General features: G+C 43.3%; 2 protein-coding genes across 3 annotated transcripts; one reads left to right on the top strand and one right to left on the bottom strand.

The window, feature by feature from the left end:
* The first annotated feature begins 40 nt into the window (after positions 1-40).
* Positions 41-8,611, top strand: pth2 (parathyroid hormone 2). The gene is made up of 3 exons (XM_056426033.1): positions 41-5,902; positions 6,089-6,262; positions 7,511-8,611. Exons 1-3 carry the CDS (start codon positions 5,802-5,804, stop codon positions 7,683-7,685), a joined length of 450 nt encoding a protein of 149 aa, XP_056282008.1. The 5' UTR covers positions 41-5,801; the 3' UTR covers positions 7,686-8,611.
* Positions 8,612-9,401: 790 nt separating this feature from the next.
* Positions 9,402-19,128, bottom strand: tedc1 (tubulin epsilon and delta complex 1). Of its 2 annotated transcripts, none has more exons than XM_056426030.1 (8): positions 18,823-19,128; positions 16,747-16,831; positions 16,275-16,498; positions 16,069-16,206; positions 15,699-15,773; positions 15,242-15,328; positions 14,304-14,450; positions 9,402-9,832 (listed from the first exon to the last, which is right to left on the bottom strand). In XM_056426030.1, exons 1-8 carry the CDS (start codon positions 18,964-18,966, stop codon positions 9,455-9,457), a joined length of 1,278 nt encoding a protein of 425 aa, XP_056282005.1. In that variant the 5' UTR covers positions 18,967-19,128; the 3' UTR covers positions 9,402-9,454. The 2 variants fall into 2 exon arrangements, with proteins under 2 accessions (XP_056282005.1, XP_056282006.1); XM_056426031.1 differs by having other exon boundaries at positions 18,946-19,128.
* Positions 19,129-19,218: the final 90 nt, after the last annotated feature.

Genomic DNA, 19,218 nt, shown 5'->3' with positions numbered 1-19,218 from the left:
GAACTCAACAATGTCTTTTCAGTGTATAATATCTCAGGAAGGGTTCCAATGTCAAACAACAATTCACAAATGCTTTATGGATCAGTCATGAAGCCATCAATAAGACCAACGTTTGGGTTGGTCTTCCTGCACAATCAAATAAGACTTCAGGCGACTAGCTAACCCCACCTAGCGGTGTTCGGATATCTTTGGCCAAAAACTTTGTTTTCATTCCAAGCCAATGTGGCTGAGCTCTGATTCATTCAGGTGAAATTTGGAACAATTTTAAACGTCTCTGTGTCACTGCAGAGCTGGCAGTACAGAAGATGAACACTGGATGAAGCAAAATGACCAGTGTGTGTAGGAGCGATTTAGGTGGAGACACATAATTATTTAAAAAAATGTTAACTGGCCAGAACGTTTTGTTGGCTTGTTTTTTTGTTGTTGGCTTGTTTCTTATAATAAGAGTTGCAGAGATTTCTTACAGTTGATCATTCTGTGTAAGCTCAGCTCAGCGTTATGGCTAATCACCATGACCGAAGGTAAGCTAAACTGTAGCATAACATATTCTCTCCATCACTGAAATGCTTTGCTGATATTGTAGCTCGCCAGAGCCTCAAATCACATTTTTTCTTATATTATATCTATGTGTATATATTTATGTATATATATATATATATATATATATATATGCATCATCATTTTAATCGGCCCTGAGCACCTCAGAGATCAATTATCTGGTGATGTGGATTCTGTAGACGGCATTGCCCTGGCATCCAACACCACTGTAAAGAATCTTGGCGTTATCTTTGATCGGGACTTGTCCTTTAACTCCCACGTAAAGCAAATCTCAAGGACTGCATTCTTTCATCTACGTAATATTTCAAAAATCAGGCACATCTTGTCTCAAAAAGATGCAGAAAAATTGGTTCACGCGTTCGTTACTTCGAGACTGGATTACTGCAACTCCTTATTAGCAGGCTGCTCTAATAAATCTCTTAGGTCCCTCCAGTTGATCCAGAATGCTGCAGCTCGTGTTCTCACTAAAACTAAGAAAAGAGATCACATCACTCCTGCACTAGCTGCTCTGCACTGGCTCCCAGTAAAATCAAGAATCACTTTTAAAATTCTTCTCTTAACCTACAAAGCCTTGATTGGTGATGCTCCATCATATCTTAAGGAGCTTGTCGTACCATATTGCCCCACTAGAGAGCTACGCTCACTAAATGCGGGACTACTTGTAGTTCCTAGAGTCTTAAAAAGTAGAATGGGAGCCAGAGCCTTTAGTTATCAAGCTCCTCTTTTATGGAACCAGCTTCCAATTTCAGTCCGGGAGGCAGACACAGTCACCTCGTTTAAGAGTAGACTTAAGACCTTCCTCTTTGACAGAGCTTATAGTTAGGGCTGAATCAGGTTTGCCCTGGTCCAGCCCCTTGATATGCTGCTATAGGCTTATAGCTGCCGGGGGAAGTTGTAGGATGCACTAAGTACCTATCTCCTCTTTTTCTCTCCTTAAGGATGAATTTTCATCTCTCAATCACACGTTACTAACTCTGCTTTCTCCCCGGAAGTCCTTTTGACTTTACGTCTCATGGGGTCATCGGACCCTATGAGACGGCATAGATCCTATCTGCCTGATGGATCGTCTGGGTCGTGGAATTCCTGCTCATGACTACGCCACTGTCCTGTTGAGACTCCGCCCTCCTCCTCCCCACCGCCATCTGCCTGATGGATCGTGGAGGTCTCCATCGTGGAATATGCCTACTATGAACTATTCATACACTCTGTCATATTCATTGAATGTATTTTAACTCTAAATCTGTCCTTCTGTACACATTACATCTATTGCATCTGTCCATCCTAGGAGAGGGATCCTCCTCTGTTGCTCTCCTGCAGGTTTCTTCCCTTTTTTTCCCCCCTGAAGGGTTATTTGGGAGTTTTTCCTGGTCCGATGTGAGGTTTTGGGGCAGGGATGTCTATGTGTACAGATTGTAAAGCACTCCGAGACAAATTTGTAATTTGTGAAATTGGGCTATACAAATAAACTGAATTGAACTGAATTGAATCATCGATCCTGGCACCGAACGACACAGCAAGATGACATTATCAATTGTGTAACTTTAGCCAACTACTCAGAGGTGATTCATATTTGCCCTTTTTGCCTCCAGCTAACACTGTGCAGTAATCATAATGTTGCCACTAAATGGTCCATGTGGAAACGAGAAGCTAGTTTGATTCAAATTTACTGAAGCCCTTATCGCGTTCGACTCGTTTGAAATGAATGGTATTACCAGTCCATGCTGATGCCGGAGCTGTCAACAATCTTTAATATCAAAATACCACGATGAACTCAAGTTTATCCAGAATTTAGTCATTCATTAAATGCCATTTCAAACAGTTCGGTTCGGTGGGAGTTGACGGTGTTTCTGATGAGAATACAGGTACCATGAGGTGACGCTACTTTGTGTGTGATGCTTGTTATCTTCTGTAACATCATTGTGTCGCACAGCCATTGTTAAGGCCAGCTGCTTCCTGTCTGCGGGTCATTATTTGCAGCAAGGCCCATAATGAGGTACTTAAATGGTAACAAGCTTCCTGCCTGCCGACAAACCTCCGATTCTCCACCACTTTCTATCTTGTTCCCATTCTAGCAAGATATCAAATATACTTCTGTGAATGGACACATCACATTTTTTTCCCATCACTTCCTATAAAGCTGATGTTTGATATACTAACAAGGTGTCTATGTTCAGCATCTACGGATGCTTTTAGTCCACAGATGTTCTCACCGAGGTTGTCTTAGAGAAAGTGGTAAGCTGAGATGATGTGTATGGACATGATGGAATCATCATTGTTGTGTCTACTAGATGCAGTGAACACATTTGTAGGATGAACTTCAAGTCTGTAACATTAGTTTTTTACACCATTGTCTGCTCAGTGACTACCATTCCCCCAGTTGAAAAAACTATTGAACCACTCATACCTTTATATGTTCAATTAAGAATGGGGAAGTCCTGGAAAATTGCCATGCAAATGATAAATGGCTTTATGTACTAGTTACTATGTAAAGATACAGCGGAGTCTACCTAAGCAGCGAATGAAGTCGCTCTCTTAGTTTAACTTTCAACAGTACATAAACTTGTCATGTCAGTATTTTTTAATAGTTTTACTATGATACTTGCCGCAGATGCAAATAAAAGTGTGTGATTGGGTATAAATTGTATTGATTCCAACACTGCAGGGAGCTGCTGTCACAAGGCTTTGGGTTAGGGGTGGGAGCTGAGCTGAAAGGCACACGGTTTTATTCACAGGTCCATCTCGGTTGAATTGTCTACTGTTCGCTGTTCTCTCATCTAGCACCATCATCAGGTCAACATTAATTTAGTCTAGTACTGTACCTTGGTTTATGGCTGAATATCTAAAAAACAATAACATCAGCTGTACATTGTGTTTAGTGCTAATTAGCAAGTGTTAGCATGCTACCACTTAAACTTATGTTATACCCGCTAAACATCAACATGCTAAACACTCAACAACACATTTGACTGTGCAGTTACTCTTTAAGCTCAAGCACAGTTTCACAAGCCGTTAGCATGGTTGTAGCTTCCATAATGATCCCTGTGTTTGTGAGAACGCGTTTTTATGGTTGAATGGCGCTCCTAGCGATTGCGGTTATGTATTACAATGAGTTTACAAGTTGGAAGGTCAAGACTCTGGATGGATTATTTGATATCAAATGAATGACACTGTATGTAATATTCAAATGTATTATTTAGAATTATGGGAGATATTAAGTGATTGTGGAAGGAATCCAGAAAACATCAAGCCCCCACCAAAAAGGTTAATGTAAGCAACCTGGAGAATGGAGCAGATAAGAGGACACACTCAGGCCTGAGGACTGATCAGGGATGGACGGGGGTTGGGTTGACCAACACCTAACATGGAGAAAGTGATAAGGAACAAGAGAACAAGCTATTGTCCAATTGATGGACTAGAAGAGGAGGAAGGGGTCTTTGACTTTAAGCTTACAAAGCTGAAAAAGGCGAACGTTCAGGAGATCTACGTCGGTCTGCCAGGGGGTAGGCACTGGATCTCTGTTCCATTGGATATAATATGTATAATTAATAGTGTGATTCAATTTTTAATTGTGTTGGCTGTATATTTTATATAAATCATTTTTATTGTAACTGGAACCATCAATTCGGCAACATTTTGTTGACGGACCTCATTGCAGAAGCAACTCTCCTTAAAGAAGGCCATTCATTCCATAACCGTTAAAAGGTGGAATCAAACACAACTCCAAATCAATTATAATAAATAAGTAGCTGTATGCTCACAAGTTTGCTAATTTAAGCTTATAGTTGACAACATAGTGTTATTGCAGGTTGAATTTACTATGACTATTTATTTCACAAGATTTTGTTGTCTCATTTTCACTTAAGATCATTTCCCCAACCCCACATAAATAACTTTTTTTCTGCCAAGACAACATCTTGGCAGAAAAAGTAATACGACAATAGGCCTAATGCCTTTGTCTTTTAGAGAAGCATCAATTGTTTGCTCAACCTGCCAGTATGAACACACACACACACACACACACACACAATGATATTCAGTAATAAGATGGTGGGCTCTCCACAACAGCAACATGACTAAAAAAAATAGGACACTAACAAGCTAACAGCACTTCCACTAGAGCTGCCCTCTTGCACACTAAACTCAAAGTTGGTTTGATCTGGTGAAAGGTGTGTATGCTTGCGGATATGTGTGGGTGGCTTAGGGGGAAGGGGCATTAAAACACTGCAGTCCAGGGTATATAACTATCTACGTCAAGAATCCGATGCTTTTCAACTACCGTCGACGGCGCACAGCGACTTCCAGAAGCAACCAGCAAACCAAACACACAGCAAAAAAGTGTAAATTCAAGTTTTTATCCAAATATATTTCTATTCACAGAAGGCAGAAGAAATACGTGGCAACCAACAGAAAGTACCTAACTGCACATACAGTTAGTTTAGTTGTTTAATTAGTTCTTCAATTAGTTGTTCGCCCTGGAACAAATCTCTGCTTGTGGGGCGTGACCTTTAACCTCTGAAGTTGAGCCCTGAAAGGTTCCTTGCTGTTACAAACTTTCAACAGACAACTCATCCACCTGAGAAGCAGGTAAGAAATCAGCCGGACTACCAACAACTTTGCATGAAGCTCATTTTATTTTTAAGCTGTGTTGTTTGTTCGTGTTTTTTTTCTCTTCCCACAAGAGTCTTAAGATAATAGACAAATTGTGTCTCGTTGACTGTGACTGAGCGCATACTAAACCTCTACTACTCTAATACTAAAGAAAAGTGAGGATTTTTAAAGGGTGTTAGGATTTGTTACAGACTCTGTATTGGAGTGTATACAATGTAATTTCCTGGTAGATTTCTGTTCTTGATTTTAAAAGACCTTTGATAGAGCTCCAAGTGGATTACATAGAAATTATTACATATTCAAAGACTATTTTATTTCATTTAAAATATACTGTATTCTAAGTGTGACAAAAAACAAGACATCAACCACATGGTTGAGAAAGTGCATTATACAGAATTACTTTGTAATTGAAAGAATCCTAACGTTAATGGTCGCAATATGGTCGCCTTGAATTGTAGAAAACATACTAATATGTATTATGATAGATATATAGTATGTATCATACTATATAGTAGGTTTTTTAATAGTTATTTCTCTCTTATTTTGTTGTTAAATCGGTTTGTAAATATACTATTCAGTTAACTTGCATTGTTAAGGCACTATCTTTTTTTCTTCTTTCTTTAGTTTTTTTTAGGATGTCTGAGCTGCCTGCTATCCCCCGTATGTCCTTCCTATTGCTTTGCATTCTGGGTTTGACCTTGGTGATATCGGGCTTCCCTCAACCTCGACTACTCAGGTGGGAAATCACAAAATGTCATCAAGGCAGCAGCAAATATGAGTGAATACGTACCATAATTACAGATCACTGAGAGAACTAACTTTATTTTCTCCTTATGTTGTTCTTATTTTGATATTCCTACATGCAAAGCAATCAAATATGTTTCTCAAGAAATAATTAAGTTTAATATGATCTGATTTTTAGAAGATCTGAGGATTCAGAGGAACCGAAACGAGACGACTGGGAGGTCATCTTCCCCTCCATCTCTCTCCGTGATTGGAGTATTCAAATGGTGTCAGCGCCCAGCCTCGGAGCTGATAGCAAGGCAAGACTGATGAAGGGGACGTGGCTGTTTGCCCCTGAGAAGGCAGAGGCGAGGTAACTGCAAAGGGAGGGAAAATGTCAAAGGTGTTGCGGCAACGAGTAATTTCAATTCAATTCAGCTTATTTGTATAGCCCAATTTCACAAATTACAAATTTGTCTCGGAGTGCTTTACAATCTGTACACATAGACATCCCTGCCCCAAAACCTCACATCGGATCAGGAAAAACTCCCAAATAACCCTTCAGGGGGAATAAAAGGGAGTAGCAATATGTGCGCCGGTAGTTACGTTAGCCGTTGCCTGGCAGCACTTTTAGCTGTCTTTTCCTTTTCCTGTCCATCTGATACTTGGCCTAACTCTGATTTCAAGTCCTCTTTTATTCTTCGGAAAAATGTAATTCAACGGGCCATTTTATGTTGAGAGTTATGAAAAAAATCTGTGCGCTAACTATGCAGTTCAACCCAGAAGATGGTTAGCATAGCAGAAAGACTGGAAACAGGGGTATTAAGTTCACATATCATATTGTGTTTAATTAGCAGAAAAACCAAATTGTAAAATATAACTGTTATGTAACTCTTATTTTGGCAGGGGTGGATTCTGTTAATTTTAGACAGAGCCAGGCTTGCCGTTTCCATTTCCAATCTTTATGCTAAGCTATGATAACCTGTTGCTGGCTGTTATTTTGAATTTAAAGTGGTATTGATATTATTAAACTCTCAGAATGATAGCGAATATGTGTATTTTCCAAAATGTCAATGTATGTAAGAAGTGGATTTAGTTGGCATTATGTCACCCGTTGGTTTGTGGACTGCTGTTTTGAAACCTAGAGTTCAGTTTTCAGATTTAAATCCAATCCTTCTCGTTTGATTGGACTGGTAAAAAGTGGGCAGATAGACTTTGGGGCAATCCCGATCTGGAGTTCTGAGGACTGTGGCTCCTCACACACCTCAGTTGTCGCCAAAAGTTGCAGATGGATTGATGATTGGATTTCATGATATGGTGGGAGCATATTTGGTATTAGCTTACGTAAGCACATCATCAGAAATACTTATTCGATTTTTATAGAAAAATACAATAAACTATTTTTATTCCTTTTGTGAAATAGGTGCACAATAAGACCGGGGGAAGTGTTTGTTTTTTTCATCTTGATCTTAAAGTAAATAATTTTAATTTAATTTAAAACTATGATTCCATGTGTCATGAGAAAAGAAAAAAAATGTGAGTAATATATTGAGTGTGGAGACTGGTACCTGGATTGTTTTCTAGTCACTGATCTTGAGGTCTTTGGTCTGCGTTTCTCTAGCGCAGCGAGGGCGTGGCCCGGCGAGTGGTTGTCTCAGGGCGCCGGTATGGTGAAGAGGAACATGGTGGCGGATGACGCGGCCTTCAGAGAGAAGAGTAAACTCTTCACCTCCATGGAAAGACAGAAGTGGCTCAACTCCTACATGCAGAAACTACTGGTGGTGAATTCTTCATGATCATTTACTCTTTACAGTCAAATTCACCCTCCTCTCTGCTTCCTGCACTGGCAAAAAGCTTTTTGAAAGGATAATCCCGGGTCTCTGGGGCTTTTGCTTAGTCCATCAGTTTGTGAGACAAGGAAATATTGTACAAATCAAGTCATTAACACCTGCTGTATTATTAGTCTATCATCTTAACATTTTATTCCGACTTTTTGTAGCACTTTCAATATCTTATAATGCTGGGAAAAAAATGTTTTTTTTTCTTCTTCAATTTGATGAATGAAGAGATGCAAATTATGTTTTCAATGACCAACTTGTGTCTGGCTTCTTTCAGTTGTATGGCTGAATGTAATACTATTGTTATTCTTTTTAGTCATCTATATGTATTTTTAAAGACATATTTAGCTTTCAAATAAATATATTATACACTTAAAAAATAGTGGTTTAACATACTGAGAGACTTTCGAAGAGGGTGATGAGAAGATTGATACACATCTCATGTCATTAAGCATTAAGGACTGATCTGGAGTCAGGTTGTGTTTAGCCTAGATTAGCAACCATTAAGTCTTAAAAAATGTGGGAAACAGCTGTTTAAAGTTTGATTCATGTATGGATTGAAGACAAGGAGAAACATGTTAATTAATGAAAATGTCAGTGTGTTGCAGGTATTTACTTTACTCTGGATCAGGCCAGGGGAGCTGTTTACCCGTCTTTATGCTAAGCTAGGCTAGTCATGTGGCAAGTGTTTCCCAAAATCAATTGTAGCCTATAAGACATTTTGAAAATGTCTTATACAATGCAGTGTTTCCCCTACCACGGTCCGCCCCCCTGTAATAACCCCCCTGTCATTTTCTCAATAGCGCCAGATTACAACAGAAGTAATATACGTGTACACACCTTGTTCTTTTATTAAATTAAACGGCCGTCTGTTATTGATCGTATCTGCACAACGACATGTCGTTTCTGTCTCGTGTTCGTGTTAAAGCCCCACTATGTAACTTTTGGACCTTAAAATAACAGCTTGAAAAAAATTGTGCCGCTACAATGACTTTTAATATGACGATTTGCGTCTCTGATATTGCCATCGGGGGTCTGTAGGGAAATAACTCCGCTATGTAAGATTATTGAGCCGCCCGGTACATCCGGCGGATGTACTCGACCTGCTTTCTGGCAGTGATTACGCAATGTCATAAAGTGCCACTCCACGCTCGCAGCTCCAGTATAAGGGTAGCTTTTTGGTGTTGTCAACAATATTGTATTCGATCACACGTACTCCACATTTGCAGTCCCCCAAAACAAAAGTAAATGACTGCACGCGCGCACCCGCGCACCCCCCCCCAAAAAAAAGCCGCCAAACAGCTGATCGACCAGGCGGAAACAGGCGGAGGCGCCGCGTTCAATCCCCGCGCTACTTCACCCCAGTGGCGTCCCTAGGCTAAAAAACCCGGGGCTAAAGCCCCGAATGTTAATTTCAAAAAACAAAACAAAAAGATTTGGCATACAAGTGGTTAACCCAAAACAGCGGAGTCAGACTGGCAGCAGGCGCACATAACAGCAAGCTCCGCGCACCCAGGCGAGCACATAATTTAGGAATGTGATTGTATTCTGTGAGATTGTTTAAAAAGCCCTTTGTTAAAATAAAAAAAAGACATAAGTTATTATCATCAATTTTTATAAAAATCTATCTGGTTTCCATCCAGATGTCGAGTGAATCTTTGGCAAACTAAAACATGAAAATCCATATAGTGTTTATTTTCTGAATTAGTAAATGAGCATTTTGAGGATTAAATAAAAGTCTGCGGTGGTATTAAGACCAGTTCGTCCAGCCTGCCAATCATCTCCTGCAGCTGGGTCCTATTCGCCAGTCTCTGCCTGTCCCGCCTCTCCAGCAGCAGAGCCTCTGTCTGGAGCAGCAGCTGGGCAGCCTGAGACGCTGGGAGCTCGTCCGGAGTCTCGGTCCCGCCGCCAGGTCCCTCTGCTGGCTGACTGCTGTGTCGAACTGGCCTCCCGGTCTGGAGCCTGGCTCGGTAGACTTGGGAGAGGGAGGGCTGGCAGCAGAGAGAGGAGAGAAGAGGAGGGAGGCAAGAGGTGTCCGATCCACCCTGCGACCTCCTCCTTCCTCCTCCGTCCTCAGCATCCCCTCTGCCTCTCCTCTGGCCTTTCTGAGGCATAAGACAGGAACATACACCACACAAATATCATTAGAAAACAAGAATACTAGAACTATGGTCAAAGTATCTAGTACAAAATATTATGATCATATTAATTATAGTTTAAAGAGTGAGCTAAAATTAGTCCCCAATGCTGACAGCTGTCCATTCGGTAAGCCCCGCCCACTGCTACTACTCCAATAAATGATCAGAGCTACGTTACCCTGTAATCCACACTGTCACTAACTGGACTTCCTGAGAATATCATGTCGTTTTTTGAGAAACAAAAAAGCGATATCAGAGAGAAGCAGACTAGAAGTATATGCGATATATTTAGGAAGTAAAACTGACTCGGCAGTGAAAACAACAAAAGATAGAAGCTAAAGTCTACAGATCACCGTGTAAAACTGAACCACCACATCACCTGGAGATCCAGAGAGAAGACAATGAAATGAAGGAACAACTCTGTTCCTCTTTATTCACTGTTACAATCATTAAAAAGAAAAAGCAGCAGGTGTAGACATGCATCATATCATCAGTAGCTAACATCGCATAGTGCTAGCACTACTCTGCTAATGTTAGTCCCACAGGTCTTTACTTAGAAAGGTAACATTATAGATTAGATTAGATATTCCTTTATTAGTCCCACAGTGGGGACATTTCAGGATCACAGCGGGTGCACATTAGAGCATTGATAGAAAATAAAAATAAAACACAATAACAATACTAAAATACTAAATATACAGAGGAAACAAAATATATACACAAGGCAGTGACCAAAGTACATTTCCAGTAGGTTAAAGTTACCAGGAAAATAAAGTGCTGAGTGTGCCAAGATCTCCAGCGATCTACTGCATTTGTTGTTTGTTGTTATAGAAACCAACCTTTCTGGGCAACGAGTATCACTGTTACTCAGTTGCATGAGAGTCTATGGATCAGAGCTGAGTAGATGTCAGACCCTGGTCAGAGCTGGCCGATGCTACGCTACGATCGGGCTGGGCTATAATCCAACATGATGATTTATCGCCTTTTAACCAAATCATATTGTGATGAAATTAGATATCAAGATAGTGTGATGCACAACGACGTCTTCTAAATTGATAAGTACAAGCGCAAGACTCAAATTTCTCAGAAAATCTGATTAACTGATTATAAGAAAATATGGTTAGATCGGGTGCTATGTAGACCGGGCGGCAGGCTGGGCAGGGGACCTGGGCGAGCCGATCGCCGGCGACATAGACTAGCTCTAGGGACGTGGAACGTCACCTCGCTAGCGGGGAAGGAGCCGGAGCTGGTGCGGGAGGTGGAGCAGTACCAACTAGATCTAGTTGGGCTCACCTCCACGCACAGCGTTGGCTCTGGAACCAAGCTCCTGGAGAAGGGTTGGACTCTCTTCTTTTCTGGAGTTGCCCAGGGTGAGAGGCGCCGGGCGGGAGTGGGGATACTCACAAGCCCCCGGCTGGCGCTGCCGTGTTGGAGTTTGCCCGGAGAGCGAGAGGTCGCCTCCCTGCGCCTACGGGTTGCGGGAGTAAAGCTCTGACTGTGGTTTGTGCTTATGCACCAAACCGCAGTTCAGAGTATCCGGCCTTCTTGGAGTCGGTGGGAGGGGTCCTGGAGAGGGCACCGCCTGCCGACTCCATAGTTCTCCTGGGAGACTTCAACGCTCACGTGGGCAATGACAGAGAAACCTGGCGGGGAGTGATTGGGAGGAACGGCTTGCCCAATCTGAACCCGAGCGGTGTTCTGTTATTGGACTTCTGTGCTAGCCACTGCTTGTCTATAACGAACACCATGTTCGAACATAAGGTGGTTCATAAGTGTACTTGGTACCAGAACACCTTAGGCGGAGATCGATGATCGACTTTATAATCGTATCATCTGATCTGCGGCCGTATGTCTTGGACACTCGGGTGAAGAGAGGAGCAGAGCTGTCAACTGATCACCACCTGGTGGTGAGTTGGATCAGATGGCGAGGGAGTCGGCCAGAGAGACCTGGCAAGCCCAAACGTGTAGTGCGGGTGAACTGGGAACGTCTGGTCGAGGACCCTGTCCGGGAGGTCTTCAACTCCCACCTCCAGATGAACTTCTCACACATCCCGAGGGAGGTTGGGGACATGCAATCCGAGTGGACCATGTTCAAAGCCTCTATTGTGGAAGCGGCCGACAGGATCTGTGGTCGGAAGGTCATCGGTGCCTGTCGCGGCGGCAACCCAAGAACCCGGTGGTGGACACCGGGGGTCAGGGAAGCCGTCAAGCTGAAGAAGGAGGCCTACCGGGCCTGGCTGGCCCAGGGGTCTCCTGAAGCAGCTGACGGGTACCGGCGGGCCAGAAGGGCTGCAGCGGTCGCGGAAGCAAAAACTCGGGCATGGGAGGAGTTCGGGGAGGCCATGGAGAAGGACTTTCGGTCGGCCTCAAAGAGGTTCTGGCAAACCGTCCGACGGCTCAGGAAGGGAAAGCAGGGTCTACCCCAGGCTGTTCTCAGCGTGGGGGGGGAGCTGCTGACCCGGACAGGGGACATCGTCGGACGGTGGAAAGAATACTTTGAGGAACTCCTAAATCCGGCCAACATGTCCCCTCTAGAGGGGCAGTGCCTGTATACTTGGGGGGGGTCGCACCAATATCCCTGGCAGAGGCCGCTAAGGTTGTTAAAAAGCTCCTTGGTGGCGCCGGGGGGACGAGATCCACCTGAGAGGCTGAAGGCGCTGGACATTGTTGGAATGTCTTGGCTGACACGCCTCTTCAATGTGGCATGGGGGTCAGGAACAGTGCCCTTGGACTTGCAGACCGGGTGGTGGTTCCCATTTTCAAAAGGGAGACCGGAGGGTGTGCTCGAACTATCGTGGAATCACACTTCTCAGCCTCCCTGGGAAAGTTTATGCCAGGGTACTGGAAAGGAGGCTCCGACCGCTGGTCGAACCTCGGATTCAAGACCAGCAGTGCGGATTCCGTCCCGGTCGTGGAACTGTGGACCAGCTCTTCACCCTCGCAAGGGTCCTCGAGGGGTCCTGGGAGTTTGCCCAACCAGTCTTCATGTGTTTTGTGGACTTGGAGAAGGCTTTCGACCGGGTCCCTCGGGAATTGTTGTGGGGGGTGCTGCGGGGGTATGGGGTTCCGGACCCGTTGCTACGGGCTATCCGGTCTCTGTACGCCTGCAGTAGGAGCTGTGTTCGCATCCTCGGCAGTAAGTCAGACACGTTCCCGGTGGGTGTTGGTCTCCGCCAGGGCTGCCCTTTATCACCGGTCCTGTTTGTGATTTTCATGGACAGGATATCTAGGCGCAGCCTGGGGGTGGAGCAGGTCAGGTTTGGGGGTCTTGGGATCGCCTGATGTGGTCCTGTTAGCATCCTCAGACCATGACCTCCGGCACTCACTGGGGCGTTTTGCTGCCGAGTGTGAAGCAGCAGGGATGAGAGTCAGCACCGCCAAATCTGAGGCCATGGTGCTCTGCCGGAAACCGTGGATTGCTCCTCCAGGTGGGGACAGAGTGCCTGCCCCAAGCGAAGGAGTTCAAGTATCTCGGGGTCTTGTTCACGAGTGAGGGTAAGATGGGCGGGAGATCGACAGGCGGATCGGTGCAGCTGCAGCAGTAAAACAGGCGCTGTACCGGTCTGTCTTGGTGAAGAGAGCTGAGCCGAAGGCGAAGCTTTCAATTACTGGTCGGTCTCGTTCCAATCCTCACCTATGGTCACGAACTTTGGGTAGTGACCGAAAGAACGAGGTCGCGAATACAAGCGGCCAAATGAGTTTCCTCCGTAGGGTGGCGGGCTCAGCCTTAGAGAGAGGGTAAGGAGCTCGGACATCAGGAGGAGCTTGAGTCGAGCCGCTACTCCTTCGCATCGAAAGGAGTCAGCTGAGGTGGTTCGGGCATCTGATTCGGATGCCTCCTGGCGCCTCCGTTAGAGGTTTTCCAGGCACGTCCTACTGGGAGGAGACCCGGGAAGACCCAGGACACGCTGGAGAGATTATATCTCCGGCTGGCCTGGGAACGCCTCGGGATCCCCCAGAATGAGCTGGAAAGTGTCGCGGGCGAGAGGGAAGTCTGGGTCAACCTGCTGGGTCTGCTGCCCCCGCGACCCGACCCCGGAATAAGCGGATGAGAATGGATGGATGGATGGTTAGATCTTCAGTTTTAGAGCTCATTTAGTTTGGCTGACATGCAACGAACGCATCCTTGAGGTCCGTAAAAGAAGATTCTCTTTTGGGATGCGCCAATGTTTGTTGCATCTGTACAAACAATAGTAAATAAACGAGTTTGGATAATTTAGCTTTATGACAAATCACCCTTTTTCTTTTTTAAGTATTCCTTTAATTCAATCACATACTTTATCTTTTTTTCATTCACTTTTCAACAACTGCATTTCCCCTGAAATGATCACTATTACCCAAAGATATCTGTATGAATGAACAACTGGTTTGTCTTTTCTTAATCTCATAAAATGTAGTGTTCATAGCGTGTGTGTGTGTGTGTATGTGTGTTGCACACCTGTCCTGGAGGCAGCCTCAACAGCATCTCCTCCAATTTCCCCAGTCCCTGGTTTCCGTGACGACACACTCTTGCGCTCCCATTGGGTGCATCGTGTGTAGACTTCTTGATGACAGCATCCGTCAGATGGCAATCCAACACACTGTCCTAGAAAACACACACACACACACATTTTTAGGCACATGGATAGCTGGTAATTATAAATCGTACAGGGTCAAAGAAAAGAATATATCAGTGTCCAATTCCAGTCACACATACTCTTTGGTACGAATTTGCATGTTGCATAAAAATTGCATTATTAATGTTTGCGTCAGGGCACATGAAGGAATGTGTACCTACTATTTTGATTACAAAGACTTAGAAGGACTTGTGAATCCCAATAAATGGCACTGGCGGACAGCTCTGAGCCCGTCACTTCACAGCCGACATTAGAATGCGTCCACTTATCGGATCTCCTTTCCATTCTCTACATGCAGATAAACACCACGTGTGTTGTAGGTTTTAACCGGCTTGTGCTTCAGAAAATCTCATTTACTTATTTGTGCTGAGCCAATCGCACCTGACTAAATTTAAAAAAAAATGTAATTAACTTTACCACTCAAAAGGCAATGAGCAGCTTTTAAAAAGGTGGAATGTTTTCATGCTTTTTTGGCTAAATCAACACAGCTTAAATGTCAATATGACAACTCTGACCAGTCAATTTGTTTTACCGTCACTCTTGCATGTCATTGGTGATGATTGGATCTTCAAGTGCCAACTTTTTAGGGGGGGGGGGGAATTTCCCCCATATAATGCGTACAGTCAATATTCTATTTCCTCACTTGGAGGAAAAGGCGTTGCGGTCATTTCCTCTTGTGATCCGATAAACCAACATCGCGTGCTGATGTAAGGTGTGAAGCGGGCCACTGCTGGAACTCGTGCAGCTGGGTCTCACTCACCATCCAGGTCCAGAAGACTTTCTCCACCCGTTTCCAGTTCAGATATGCTTCTAGGAGGTCACAGAGCTGCTGCACACAAACACAGTCCTGTAACACAAACACACACACACACAATTTAAAACTACTTTAAAATTAAGAAAATAAACAAGCATCAAAACAAACTTGCAACTACAGGAAAACAGTTTGCACTCAATTTTAATTATTGAGCTAAGTAAGCCATCAAATCAAACTTCACCATCGTGACATGACCCCAATAAAAGTGTCAAGTAAAACAATGAAGAAGATGACACACAAACATTTTATTTTCTTGGCAAAGATAACATGATTTTGTGGCAAGATAGAACATATTCAACACGTGGTTGTAAACAGAGAGGAAATTGTTCAGTTATGTAACTCTAACTTAAGGCAGAACATGTTATTGGTATTTCCTTTTAATAACGGCAGCGCACTCCCTTACCTCCCTTAGCACAGCTGAGCTTTGATCAGAGGAGGAGGAGGAGGGTACAGAAGAGGCAATCCTGGCAAAGAAAACCTGAGAAAAACATGGATTTCATAGAACTTAACACCTATATATCAATTACCTAAGTACTATAAAAACGTTTCCCGATTTCCTAAAGGGATTAAACAGTCTGTGCCTATTCTGTTTTTTGGGATGTTTGCATTACTGAGGAGAAACGGTCTTGGCTCCGGTTCAGAATGGAAACTTCTGTCATTTGCACACTTCCTACGCAAAACGTTTTAATTTGCTTTATCCCAAGAAATGTTTCCCGACATTATATTTACAGAACGACATGTGGAAAGGTTGGTAAAGACGAGATGTCTCTCACAGCGTGGAGCAAGTGAGTCCGCTCCTCTTGCATGGAAAGCAGGGTCCGCCCCTGGCATCTCAGGCAACCAATGAGCCAGTGTAGTTTCCTCAGAGATGCAGAATCTGACGGAAGCTTGTTGGGGAGCTGAGGGTTAACCTGACGGAGAGACATTAATACACTAATACACTCAAACATAATGAGGTTTAATGCGGTGGGATACTCACAGGTGGAGGCGTGAGCAGGGTCTTGTCCAGCCGCTGCACTCGCCAGGTTAGCAGCTCCTCCAGTTTTCCTGTCGCGAGAAGCCAACCCAGTGCCAGGAGGAGGTCTCTGCTACATACTCTCCCTTGCTCCTCTCCTCCTCTTCCTCCCCAACTTGCATACATCCAGTCTGCATGGTAGCCAGTCTGCCAGAGGCCTGCCTCCACCAGCTTTCTGTTCTCTCCAGCTAAACATAAATGGAGAAAACAAAACACACCATTTGTATCCCCACTAACAGATGGTAATCGATTTGTGCTGTGGTAATCAGCGGAGTTAAATAAGGTTTAAACATGTGGGTGCATGATCAACAAGAGTCACATGATGATGATAATGATGAAGATGAATATGATGTAGAATAGACGGTGACACAGAACAGACTCCTTGGAAGTCCTTGACAAACAGCATTACAGCAACAGATGGATCAAGGTGATTTACCTCCTCCTGTCTGTGCAGCGGCTTCCTGGGAGACAAAGCTAGATGTCTGAATGAAGCTGGTGAGAAGCTGCCAGAACTGGTCCTCCTGGGAAACAACAGCAAGCAGGAAGATGAGACACGAGCATGTGCTGCTTTAAAAAAAGTGCTCCAACACTCTGCTCCTTTTTAAGATGACACTGTTGATTTCATTGGTGTTTTACTGGTATCACTATCATTGTCACATGCTGTCCCATGAAAATAATTCATCATTCCAGTATGCAAGGACTTGGTTGGCTATTGTGCAATAAGAAATCATCATCAAATTAAAACAGCTTTATATAGTTTGATGTAGGCTTTATATAGCTAACTAATACAGTTTAAGTAACTAGGAACTACAGCTGTCAAATAATAATTCATGTAGTTTTACTTTAGTTAAAAAATAGAAATACTACAGATGTCGACTAATGATAATACATGTAGTCTTACTTTAGAGTTTAAAAAAATAGAAATACTACAGCTGTCAAAAAATAATACATGTAGTCTTATTTTAGAAAACTTCTAAAGTAAGAAGAACCTACTTTAAAAAATATAAATAGTTACATTATTACACCCTGACAGTATGGAGGACTCAAAATGACTTAAGTATAAATAAATAAATGCATCAATAAATATAGGAATAAATAAATAAATGCTTAAATAAATGTATAAATAAATTAATAAATATAGGAATTAATAAATATAAGTTAGAAATCAACAGGACATCATTCAATAAATATATCTCTACATTTCTGTATTTCTTCATTTATTTATTTCTCTATTTACGTGTCCACACGTATTTCTTCATTTATTTATGTGTGACATTTACGTGTCCGTATATTCAAATGAGCTGGGCGGTCCGAACCTCTGTCTAAAGCATGATTGGTCACAGGAGTTTGATGCACCTGGTGTGTTATGCTCCACTATTTTTGCCTGGCACATGAAGCTGAAGTTGGCTCGCTCAGCTAACCGTTAGCAGAAGTTAGACTAGACAGCTTTTTGACTTGAGCCGTTTATCATTTCCAAGTACACTGAGTACAGACTCGTGTTCCTTTGGAGTCTGGTCTTGGGAGTCCAGACTCTCGAGGACGCAGGACGGTCTTTCTGGTCTTGTGACGTCACCACATCAACTGTTCTTGCTCATGAATTTACTCCAATTATTCACTGTAAAATACTTTGCAGTGGAGTAGAATATGTTGCGGTGTTCCCTGTCGTTTGGCGTAGGCTACGAATAAACGGTAATAACTACAACGTCTCGTAGCTTTCCTGACCCAGGGTCGCTACAATATGAAGTTATGAATCTTAACCCTGAGTCAAATTGACGTAACGTTATCTTTTAATAAATAATAAACTCTTTGTGCTCTTTAGATCCTCCCAAACCTAATTATATCTCATGTTTAGCCGCTACGGAGACGTCAGAGCCAGCGGAGCATTTCAAAAAGTCCTGCCGAGATCAGGCTGCTCTCGGCGCCCGGAGCTCAGAGGTCCCGCGAGCAGGACCTCAAATCTCCGTCGCATATCCTTATTAGGCTGAATCTCGATAAACCGACCACAAATTTGATGCTTAAACTACTAACTTCTCGGCTGAAAACATCCTTAAATTACATTCCGTGACTCAACAACAGTAGTATTTAGAATGTACAGACAAGAATGCATAATAAACACTGTTCGTCTACAGGTCCAAGTGCAAGGGATCGATTGCTTCTGTCTTGCTCTCCGACTTGACCAATCCTGTTCAACAATGAGGTTCGGACCGCCCAGCTCATTTGAATATAGGGACACATAAATGTCACACATAAATAAATGAAGAAATACGTGTGGACACATAAATAGAGATATAAATAAATGAAGAAATACAGAAATACATTTATTTAATGATGTCCTGTTGAGTTATAACTTATATTTATTAATTTCTGTATTTATACATTTATTCTTGTATTTATTTATTTATACATTTATTTAAGCATTTATTTATTCTTGTATTTATTCATGCATTTATTTATTTATACTTAAGTCATTTTAAGTCCTCCATATGACAGTGCCAACCGACCAGGAACGTACCACCTCGGGTCCCCCGCCGAACTTAGCCCGCCGGAAGTTGTCCGGTGGCGGGACAGGTTCCAGGCCGGCGGCCGCCAGCAGTCTGCACAGAGCTCCGATCACCTGCTTCACTTCCACACTTACAGCCGCGGTTCTCCGGCGCATTCTACCACAGCACACCGCACGCGTACGGGTAAACCTTCTATCCACTCAGCTGTGCCACTTAGTCCAGCTTAGTCCAATAAGAACTGCTTTTTATTAGACATATCTTCAATAAATGTCAACCGCTCTGAAGTAGAGCTGTTGATTTTTCGCGGCGAAAACAACTTCCGGGTCTGAGGGCCGTTGCCATGGAAGTTGTGACAGAACTCGAGGTGGGCCAATTATAAACAGGGTTCCGAAAGCAGTAGGTTGGTC

This window comes from Pseudoliparis swirei, chromosome 11 (genome assembly GCF_029220125.1).
Source record: "Pseudoliparis swirei isolate HS2019 ecotype Mariana Trench chromosome 11, NWPU_hadal_v1, whole genome shotgun sequence".
Classification (NCBI taxonomy): domain Eukaryota; kingdom Metazoa; phylum Chordata; class Actinopteri; order Perciformes; family Liparidae; genus Pseudoliparis; species Pseudoliparis swirei.
Note: the sequence above shows the minus strand (reverse complement) of the source record. Positions and strands in the feature narration are given on the sequence as shown.

What these genes read in the sequence shown, in the direction of transcription:
- tedc1 (XM_056426030.1), bottom strand. Translation starts at nt 18,966, where the DNA reads ATGCGCCGGAGAACCGCGGCTGTAAGTGTGGAAGTGAAGCAGGTGATC. An exon ending in CCCTGCTCACGCCTCCACCT is followed by an intron (nt 16,207 to 16,274) that starts GTGAGTATCCCA and finishes TCTCTCCGTCAG; the next exon opens with GTTAACCCTCAGCTCCCCAA. An exon ending in AAGTCTTCTGGACCTGGATG is followed by an intron (nt 14,451 to 15,241) that starts GTGAGTGAGACC and finishes TGTGTTTTCTAG; the next exon opens with GACAGTGTGTTGGATTGCCA.
- pth2 (XM_056426033.1), top strand. Translation starts at nt 5,802, where the DNA reads ATGTCTGAGCTGCCTGCTATCCCCCGTATGTCCTTCCTATTGCTTTGC. An exon ending in CCTCAACCTCGACTACTCAG is followed by an intron (nt 5,903 to 6,088) that starts GTGGGAAATCAC and finishes TCTGATTTTTAG; the next exon opens with AAGATCTGAGGATTCAGAGG. An exon ending in CCTGAGAAGGCAGAGGCGAG is followed by an intron (nt 6,263 to 7,510) that starts GTAACTGCAAAG and finishes GCGTTTCTCTAG; the next exon opens with CGCAGCGAGGGCGTGGCCCG.